This window comes from Anas acuta, chromosome 14, assembly GCF_963932015.1.
Source record: "Anas acuta chromosome 14, bAnaAcu1.1, whole genome shotgun sequence".
In the NCBI taxonomy this organism is placed as follows: domain Eukaryota; kingdom Metazoa; phylum Chordata; class Aves; order Anseriformes; family Anatidae; genus Anas; species Anas acuta.
The window spans coordinates 10,442,350-10,453,373 of NC_088992.1; the positions used below are offsets into that span (position 1 = coordinate 10,442,350).

The 11,024-nt window shown below is 43.3% G+C and overlaps 1 protein-coding gene across 3 annotated transcripts in view; it reads right to left on the reverse strand.

Annotated features, from left to right (window-relative positions):
- Positions 1-10,542, reverse strand: part of CPEB4 (cytoplasmic polyadenylation element binding protein 4) — a 43,445-nt gene extending 32,903 nt beyond the window's left edge. For 2 of the 3 annotated variants that reach the window (XM_068698587.1, XM_068698585.1), the window contains exon 1: positions 7,447-10,341. In XM_068698587.1, coding sequence (XP_068554688.1) covers positions 7,447-8,568 — 1,122 coding nt within the window. In that variant the 5' untranslated portion in view covers positions 8,569-10,341. The other variant, XM_068698586.1, reaches the window with a different exon arrangement.
- Positions 10,543-11,024: the final 482 nt, after the last annotated feature.

Sequence of the window (11,024 nt, forward strand, 5' to 3'; positions counted from 1 at the left end):
AGGTTACAGATTTCCCCTTTTAGCATAAAGTCCATACGCTTCTAACCATACTGCAGACACTTTAAAACATGGCGCTGTGCACCAACACAAAGATTAATTGGTTGCATTCCTACCTGCAGCCATTAACAATGACATAAAAAAAGAGACTGGCTAGGGAACACGCCTGAAATACAGCCTGCATTCAAATTCCCCCTCTCCAGTGGTCCCAGCAACCTGTCACAGTAACCAACAAAGCTGTCACAGGCTAGAGCACTCTCGAGATGCTGATCCAGTACTATTTTGTGGGAAGATGAGTCTCATTCCTCAGCTGTTTGAAACAGTTTGCTCCTCCGTGTCTCCACTCATTGATTAGATAGCAAGCCACATTAAACACAACACTAGGAACCACTATGAACTGTTAAACTGAGTTTGGGTATGTTCCTGAAATGAATGCAGTGCTCCACCTCTCTGGGAATGCAGAATAATTTCAAGAACTTGGCATATAAGTAAACCTGTACACATTATCCCATGAAAAGATGTCTCTCTTATAAATGACCTAAATAAAAACTAGCCAAAATGAAATCAGCAGTTTGCACACTTCTTATTATAAAAGAACTCCACTAATTTAGCTGACTACCTACCAAGCTACTGAAAGGATCCATGCTACTAGGGAAAGTCAGCATTGGTAGTATTGTTTTAGATTTTTTTGTAAAATTTAAATACATTTTATTCTGAGACTGCTTTGAAAAGAGTAGTGTGAGTTTTGCCAATCTTAATTTCCAAGATGATCAGCACATTCTATCAGTATTTACACATATATCGAAATACACATGTAACTTACACACAATATATCTAAGGGCTGAATATATTTAAGGACTGAAGCCGTGTTAGCGGTGGTGGCTGTACTACTGGATACATGTATAACTCTGCATTTAATTCCATGACATCAAAAAGCTGCAACAATCAAAATATTGATCACTGGCTGATATCTAAATCTGGGAAAGAGCTATTCTCAGATACACATTAATTACAAGTTATAAAGCAAGTGAGTCACGCTGTGCTCAGTAGAAAAAAGTGATGTTTTCTTCAAGATACTTCTTGTAAAGAAAATTAATAACAGTGTAATGATGTTTTTAATGGATTGATTCACGAAGTCACAATGCTTTCCTTGGAGCTGGACTGCTTACTGTACTCTTATTTACTTACTTATTTGTAAGGAAAAGATAGAGGGATAATGACTAGCCTCGAAGAAAGCAAAGTGTATAAACTCCAGTAACAAAGTAAGTTAACTACAATCTGATGTTATTTACACAGATTGATCACAAAACCTTAGCTTTGCAACAGTGTGTTTTACTATATCTAAAAGTTTGTTTTATCAGAGAGCTCAAAGGGCACTCACATTTACCCTTGGGAAATTGGAAGAGAGGTAGAAAGACATCAGGCTGAATGCAAGACCAAGAAAAAAAATAATCTGCAGTCTTAACACATGACTACATTTAAAATGTCATCCAATATTTTACAAGACATTCGTTAAATACCATTTTGAAAAAGTGGCATTGTTTTCACAAAATATACAAGGTGGCAGCTAGCAGATCTGGTTAAGGGAGAGCATCGAAATGGTCAATATTCTACAGCAGCAAACATGCCAATTTCGAACTAAACCCTCTCCAGCTTTGTCTACAGAAAAAGCAAAAATATCCTGATTCTTCTAGTGGCTAGAAAGCATTTATAACTAGAAGAGTGCTCATGACAGTGCAATCTCCATGTTAAAGCACAGTCTGTAGAACCCAGGACTTCAGAGCCACAACTCCATCATGGGATTCATGCAGTATGGGCAAACCACACCACCTCACTGACCACAGGCTTTTCCCCACTGACATCCAGACAGGTTATTTTACCTTTAGAGGTCTTGTGAAAAATGGAGCCACTTGTAAATAGGAATTTTAATTGCTATTCCATTTATATTTTTCAAAGTTCAAAGACATTTTGTTCCAAAAAAAAGTCATGTGGTACCAAGCACGTACAAGTGTATAGGATGTGCTGCTATAAAAAAGATATTAAAAATGATTTTTGATGACCAGGAAGATCATGCTTGACACTCAGAAATCCCATACCTGAGGTCTCCTATACATCAGAAAAAAACATAGGTCTAAATTTAGTAATTAAAGTGCAGACCCATTGTATTTAATCTGCACCCATGGCATTATCATCACCTGAGCAATTAAGATTCAAGAAGTTCAGAGTTTCTATTGAGTGTTTCCCAAGATGAGCCCACCAATGCTAAAATCCCAAACGGCACAAAAAGTAAAGCCTGGCGAGGTATGAGCACCTGCTGGTAGCTGAGGCTGTACCTAACCTTCGGAAATCTGGTTTCTCTGAAGACTGAAGAATCAATAATAACACAAAGTCTGCCACTGAGTTAGGCAATTTATTGAAGGTGATTAAGCAGGATTTACGAAGCAGGTGTAATTAGAAAACCAGGGCTTGCTTTATTTATTTAAATCTTTGTCAAATCAGAATACCTGTGAAAAGTAGAAAACTGACAGCTGCATTTGCTACCCTTATTACAGCCCAGGAAGCCTGAAACTTTTGGAAACCTCGTACCCATTTCCCACAATTAAAGAGCCTGATGTCTCAGGCAAAGTACAGCGTGCTGGGAGAGGTAGATTGTAGGCACTAACAGCAGTTTGACATCTTTCTATTAATTGCAAAGCAAATTTGGACTTGATTATACTTCTGGGTAGGCTTCTCCTCCTTCCCACCGCCTTGCAAAGGCCCTGTTCCAGCTTCCCATCCAGTCTGCAGTGAATTAAAGGCTTGGAGTAAACAGGTTTTTCCTGAAAGGATGTTGCTGGATGCTGCCCTGAGCATCTCTTACAGCTTCACCAGGGAACAATATGAAAAAGCTGGAAAAGTTAAGTGGCGGATGGATGACACAGGAGCTTTTTTGGGAGGGAGCACTTCTGCTTTTGTCAAACTTGAAGTTTTTTTAAGTGTTAGAAATTACAGACCTCCATAAAAATTTCCAGTAACATGCCTGATTCTATTTTAGCCACATATTAAGTTTTTTTATGTACCTTCTATAAATTATGTTCCACAGTATCTTGTGTTCTCGGTCTTTGTGCTGGGCTGCTAAGTATGCAATTCATTTTCAAAGCAAAATGCTTAATAAGAGTACTCCTTTTAATCTTTGGAAAATACAAACATAATTCAAATAGCTTTTCACAAAAGCTCCCTTTAAAAAGAAACCCTGAGGTCAAAAACGCACAGGAGGGCCAAAGCCGGCGTATTAACGTCAGTAGTAAGTTTATAAAACAAGAACAGTGTTAACTTCCACAGTACTTAACTTGTGCATGTCATACCACATTAGAGTGCTCCTAATTCCACAGGCCAATAGCTGTGGGGAACAGCACACAAAACACTAATTACTGCACAGCTGATGGAGTCATAGAAAAAAGGGGTGAACAGACATTTAAAAACCCAGCTTCGAATATTTACTCTAAAACGATAGCTTGAAATTTCTCGGCACGGTTGCTGCGGCTAGAAAGGAGAAGAAAAGCCCGCAAAACTTTCTGCAAAAGCAGCAGCCTCGCTTTCTGCAACCAGCCTTATGGGAAGGCTCCTCAGCAACAAAGAACAAATATTAAAATGAAAAGGCATGGTAAAGAAATTTCCTTGCAAAATTCCTCCAAGAGGAAAGCTTGGCAAATGCACTCAAGAGGGCTTTTTTTTAATTCCAAATTCCTGGGAATTTGTTTGTTTTAACATACTTATTAAATCAGCCCATTTCTATGGGCAAACAAATCATGACGTATAGCTCAGAATTAAAACACAGTCTGTAATCATGGATGTGTTTTCTCAAACCTTCCATATCTGCCTGAGGGAGAGAAAGTCCCTCTGGCACAGCCCCTCGGTGGATTTGGAAGGGGTTATATACCTGGAAGCTAGCCACTGAAGAAGAAAGGAAAAAACATTTTTGAACAAGTGGATATAATGAACTGCTCTCCAGTACAAAATTCTTTGAAATGAGCAGTTATTGTCAAGCTTGATTCCAGGAAGAAACGCAAATTATTTTGAATTATTTTTACAGAAAGCTGAACACTATTGCTTAATCTGCTAGTGCCTTCAAAAGACCGATTTAAAAAACAGCACCACGCATGTGAAGATGAGATCTGGAAACCTGGAAATGCCTATCAAAGCAAGATTTATGCATTGCATAACAGGCAGGATGTTCCACTCTCATGAGGAAGTGCAAGTACATAGCAAAAGGAAAGCCAAAACAATCTTGAGGGCAACGCTGCAGTAAAATGCAATTACTGAAGACTCAGTTTGCCAGTGCTGCAAGGAGGGAATAGAAGGAATAATTTTAAAAATCTGTAGCTTTGTAAGATGTAACAGTCACAGTCAAGATATTTCCTTTTATTAACTCCCAGGGAAGGCTGTTGTATCCAAAAACACATTATTATTTTTTTAAATTTTTATTCAGGAACCATTCTTTCATTTGGAGACCATTTCCTTTTAAAATGAATACACAAAGAACAATGGCTTTTCTCTTTTCAAAATATCTTTGAAGGGGGAAGGCTGCCCAGTGAGTGGTTAAAACACAGTATCGAAACTTAATTTCATTAACAGATTTGGTAATAGTCTTCCCTGACCTCGCCTCAAGTTCCATCTCTGCAACGTGAGGATCCTACCGATGTGCTGCTTCTGAAGTGTTACGAGACCGAATTCCAAATGAAAAATAGTTGTGACAAACACCACAGTGTTTTGCATGAAGCTCTCAAATACCAGCCAGGCCACCACCAAATTGTAAGATTATCAAGCATCTCAAGGCAGCATTTTCCTTTTATCTGCGCCGTTTGGAATGCCCATTTCGTCTCAAGCGTCCCAGGGCCAGGGGCAGAAGTATTTGAAGTGAGCAGCAGTTCCCATTAGTGGCTCATGGGGACATTATGCAATGTTGTCCTCTCCAAAGAGGAAATTAGCACTTACGCTTGGTTACCCTAAGATTTCCATCAAAACACAGACTTCTGTTTCACCAGGCTTTAGAGTAAAGATAACCTTTGGGGGAAAAAAAGAAAAAAAAAAAGCGATCCCCAAATATCTGCAATTACTGGTTTACATCTTGCTTTATAAAGGTACTAATTTTCACTAGACTGCAGCAACACTTGTTAATGATTTAAGCAGCAAAACATAAATATTGCATGAAAGGGATAGTTGTATCAAATTACCCCATTATGTTGCTGCAGCAAAGACAGCTTTCAGTTATTTCCTAAATAGGAATCTAAGAAGATTCCAGTAACAAAATAGCCTTGTCCAGCACATGATTGTATCAAGGAGGACAGTGCATGTAATATATACATATATATGCATAAACACAAAAATACAATAAGCAAAACTCCTTATTTCTGCTTTGAATCAGGAATATAATCAGCATAATCAAGAAAAAAATAAAAAATACATCAATGGTCAAATTTTACATCATTTGTTTCCAGTGATTCAAAAATCCAGTACGCTTTCCAAATACAAAGGACCAAGTAACCAAAGGAGATTTAAAAAAAAAAACAAAAGTTATAAAAAGCAGTCATCCAAGATGGCTTCAAAATTAATCAGCATCTTTCTAGGTCTGCAGTGCTGAAGTCCTGTTTTGCTGCCCTGCCCTTTTCTTCACAGAAGTGATAGTAACAGACTGGAAAGCACTTCACTCCAACACTTTCCTTTTCTTGGCATGAAGAAGTGTCAGACTTGGTCTTGACATGTACAGCTTCATCTCAGCGTTTAAGTAAACAGATACCAACATGCTACACAAAAATTATTTCTTTACCACGACCAAAATAAGCGTGTCTGATGTTTTATGTTTGGAACACAACCCAAAAGCCAAGGTTGACGTTGTCGATTTCCTGAGATTTCCTTGATATCGGACCAAGCACGTTTCTATTGGAGCACATACATTTGGGCCTTACACACAGCAGCAAGAACATGCTCGATCTCATTCTGTCACTCTGTACATCAGCTACGTGTCAGGGTACAGAATGAATTAAACTGCGAGCCAAGTATTGCTGCAGTGAGGCTGAAAAAAGACTGACTCCAGCTGTGTCCCTTTTTCGACTGGTTTCAGTGAATAAATTTGGTTTGCTGGACACAGGTTCGTTATATTAATTAGAAATCCCCATATTAACATCAATTATGCGATGCATTGTGAATTTGCATGGGCTCTACCTGATACCAAACCAGCTAGCAGCTCTGCAGTAGGAAAAAAAGGTCTCTAATGGAAAGTTAGTGCCAGCAGCTGCCCTGGTGTCTGAAGGCTGCATATGCTGGCCCTGCAAACCCAGCAGAAACTGAACAGGTTACACTCAGGAGAACTAAACCTTTCCTACGTCCGAATCCATCGTGCCATTCTTACACATATTTATATTTCTCTAGGGTGGTTGATAACATGAGGCATATTGCACAGTTCTTATCTCCTGATCTCTCAAATTATTTTAAAGTAGGTCACCCTGCTTCTTACACCATGGCTAGAAATACTGCAGTCATTTTGAAATTTTCACTTTTGCCCTCATTTGAAGATGTTTAAAAAAAAAAAAAAAACAAAACACTAAATGTCAAAGAATTCTTGGGCTTATGAATCCACATTAAAGGACTTCACAGAAGTCATACACACACAAAAAACAAGTTTTAACTAATGGTCAGGTGAAGAGTTTTAATTTTTACTGCAAGTGAGGATCAGCAGTATACAGTTCTTTTCAGATTCCTAAAAAGTTAGCCTAGAAGGAAAGAGCAAAATGTCAGACAAGCTATCCCCTATCAGGATGAGGCCATATGAAAACACAGGAGACCACCATCTGACATTCGTCCAGATCTATTTCTGGTTGTGATTTAATGGCCTGTACCCAGAATTTGCTGCCATTGCTAAGGAAAGCAAAATGTTTTGATTACCACCATATAAAAAAAAAAAAAAAACAGTTTCCAAAAAATGCTACAAAAATTCTGTTGCACTACAAGTCCATATGGTACTGCAAAGCAAAATACAATCGGTTAATACTTTTCTCAGATGTGGTGTGTTTTCAAATACTTCAGAAGGCCTCAGATCTCTCACACTTCATCAGGCAGCACTTTTTTCCTTATTCCTTTTTGTAGGTGTACTTGCTACTTGCAACTACATTTGTTCTTTGGTTATTTCTTCATGTGAATAAATATTAAGCTGAAAGAAACGGGCTAATTATAGATGCCTGGTGGGATATAGATATTTATATGACCACTACTATTAAAAAAAACAAGAAACACATGATTCACAGCTCCGAGTGTAATTACTATGACATTTCAAGTTAGCCGTGTGGCTTTTTTTAGTTGCAAACACAGAAGTCATACAATCACACCATGACTTCAAATCCCCGTCCCACCCCCTCTATGGCATTTTAATGCACTCCTGTTACTTTTATTATGGATATAACAGAGAATACTCACCTGAAAAGGAAAAATGTTGTCAGCTCTATTCAGGCTGTCTTCCATCCACGATTTCGGAGCAAAGGTCGAGCTGGGTCGAGCATATTTCTGCAACTGGATATGATTACTTGCAAAATTCTTCTTTAGGGGCGAGATGGAGTTCAGGGGCGTTATCCCTCCGTTCAGTCCCCGGCGGTGGTCTCGACCTTGGGACCCACCCCACCCACCATATCCACCGCCCCCGGGGCTCCATGAAGATGGTGTCGGCGATGGGCTTTGGTAGCTGCTCCATGGAGAAGGCGGCTTGTTTAGATTATTAGCCAAATGAGGCAACTGATTAAAAGCAGCATTTCTGTGTGTAAATGGAGGCGGATGAGGGCTTGCAGGAGACCTCCTCTGTTGCTGATGCTGATTGTGATGATGCTGAAAATGGGGGTGATGAGGGTGGTGCTGAGAGAGGGGTCCAATTTGAGGGGAAAAGCTACCACCAAAGCCAGGGCTGACGTGATGTGGAAAATTCTGAAACAGCAGAGCACCATTATTAGCCGAGGCAGTAGGGACCCCTCCCTGGTGAAAAAAACTTGCATCTTCATTGATTATTGTAGAGGAAGAAGGAGCGATAGCTGCAGACCAGTTACTAAAACCAGTCAGAGAAGATGCAGTGGATGTCAAGGGCTGTGTCGAAGTGCCTAGCCCCGAAGCCTCTTGATAATCAAATCCTGTTAACACCGGCGACTCTATTCTTATTTTCTCCTTTCCATTGCCGTTCTCCGAAGAATTATCACCCTGATTTTCTTCAGTTTTAGCTTTCTCAGGTTCAGAGAGCATGCCTGCTTCCTGACTTTGACTAGGGGAAAGCTGCTGTTTTTCTAGGGACTCTTGCTTTTCCTGTTGCTGAGTTTTAGATTTTTCTGACCCCAGAATCTCATCCTGAATATTATGGGCAGCTGGAGCAGGAAAGAGCCAAGCTGACCCAGCACTACTGCCATTGGCAGCTGTGTTATTATTTATAAAAGCAGCAGGGCTGGGGGTTGCATTTTGATGATGGTGTGGAGGCTGCAGATGTGGATGAAATCTGACTGGAAAAGCTGACTTATTTCCAGTGTTGTTTTGCACTAACACTCCAAACCCGTAATCCCCCATTTATTATATTTAGGGTTTGAATCCTCTGTGTAAGAACAAGTCAATGTTTAGTGTTTACCTCTTCCTCTTCCGAGGAGAGATTATTAAGTATCCTGGTTTTAGCTAGATATTCCAGTTTCTCCCTCCACGCTATTTATTTCAGATTTGGATATAGATTTCTGTTTCTGCAAAAGATAGATTTCTTCAACTATTTAAATGTGTCAATTGGTGCCCGTTTCCTCCTTTCAGCCAGGAGAAAGGGAAAAATAAATCTTTGGTTCACAAAATAAGAGGTTTCCTTTTTCTAAACGAAACGCACAGCAATGAGAGAAAAAGCTTCTGGGGAATAAGGATAAAGAGATTCTAACTATCCTGTTTTTTTCCTCCTCAGCAGCCTTGACTCGCCCATAAATGAGTTAAGAGGAAAAAAAAATATACAATGACGTCTGGTCCCCCGACCCCTTGGCAGCAAAAAAATAGATTTAAATCTGGAATAATTTAATACATCTCTATAATCTAATATATATTTGTCCTGTTCAAAAAGAGTCTTTGCTGTGGGTAAGAAAAAAATTTACCTCAGGATTTCAGCATTCAGAGGGGTGAAAAAGAGGCGTGAGTTGCAGAGGAGGCTTTTTACCGTGCTGCTGTGTTTAACCTATTATGTGTAGCAATAATATACACTCCGTGTGTGTGTGTGAGCGTGTGGTTGTTTAGAAGGGGTAAGATCTTATCTCAGGAAATTAGTATTCTGTGTGTGTTGGGTGGGGAGTGAGTTGTGCAGGAGAAGGGTGGATTCTTGATGCTGCTCCTTTTGGGCTGGGTTTCTGAGCTCGCCAGACTCGCTTCTTATTTATGATCCAATATTTGCGTGTCCTTCACATGAGCCCTGGCCGTCCGCGGAGGAAGATTTTCATCTCAGAAATCAGCATTCAGCGTTCGGGAAAAGGGAAGGGAGGGGACAGCGAGCTGTGCGGGAGGAAGGGGAAGGCGATTTTCTTTGCTCTCTCTCTCTCTGCAGCTGGGAGGGTGCTCCTGGTGCCGGATCCGTGGGTTCCCTCCGGGCAGGCTGGATGTGCGTGGACGTGGTGATTTTATTTTTTTTTCCCCCCTTCAGGGTCTCCTCATCCAGCCGGGCAGGCTGGGCTGGGTGCAGGCAGGCTGGGCTCTCCAGGCCCCGGCTCACTGTGGGGTTCCCCCCGCGGTGTCCCCCCCCACCCTCACGAGTGTCCTGCAGTGGGGGTAGCCTTTTTTTTTCTTTTTTTTTTTTTTTTTTCCTTTTTGTTTCTTTTACCTCAGCAGAGGAGCAGCCTCCGGCGAGGAGGGGAAGGTGCAGGCGGCGGGGGGCCGGGCTCCTCTCTCCCCCATGGAAGGCGTTTAAGCGGCTCTCCCGCAGGTCTTGCCGCGGAGGGGGGAGCCGTGCGGACTAACCGGGGCTCGGGGAGCGGAGGAGGCGGCGGTGGCGGCTCCTGGGAGCAGTCCTTCCCCTGCTGAGCGTCTTCTGGGCTCCAGGCGGGCTTCCTTCCCCCTCATGTAAACCAGCCGGGCTCCGGGCGGGGGGACGCTGCCTCCTGAGGGGAGGGGGGGGGAAGGCGGCGGCAGCAGGGCAGCGCCCCACGCACCCACAGCAGCGCTCCAGCAGCCGGCGAGCCTGGCCGCGACGGGTCCCGGGCTGCCGCTCGCCTCGCCGTGCTGCTTATTATGATTATTATTATTTTTTTTTCTCTCCTCAAACCCCCTCTCCTCCCCTTTTTTCTCCTTCCCTTCCCCTCCCTCCCCCCCCCCCCCCAAGCCGCTTCCTGCCTCGGTGCCGCAGCCGGTGCCTCCCTCCTTCCTCCTTTCTCCTCCTCCTTTCTCCTTCTTTTCTCCTTCTCCTTCTTCTCGTTCTTCTTCTGCCGCCGCCGCTCCCCGCCCGGCCGCCGCCGAGCCCGGTCTCCTCAGGAGCGAGCCGCCGCACGAAATGACAACCAGCTGGAGGAGGCACCGCGCCACTTCCGCTCCGCCGCCGGGCGCTGCCCCCGCCCCGCCCCGACCCCGCCTCCCCGCCCCGACCCCGCCCCTGCCCGGCTTCGCGGCGCCATTTTGGGTAAGGGCGCTGCCCCCTCCCCTCTCCCCTCTCCCCTCCGTCTCCGCCCACCGCCGCGGCTCGAGCAGCCATCTTTGTTGCGGGCGGGTTGAGGCGGTGGGTGGTGGCGCGGCGGCCATCTTGGGCTGAGCGAGGTTGCCGTGCCCGTGCGGCCATCTTTGTGGAGGGCACGGTGTCCTCCCTGCTGCAGGACTGGAGCGGAGAGGGCCCGGCCGGGCCATTCCGATATCCGCTGACGCTGCTTCCTCCTCTGTTATCACGTCTAATATCTAAGCATTAAATCACATCCGAAATGCTGCCTGTTTTTAACAATTAAGATCCGAGTCCCCTCAACTAGACCTTGCCCTCCCTATACTGCCCTGCCCTAGCTGCTGCCTCCAAGCCATCTCCCAGG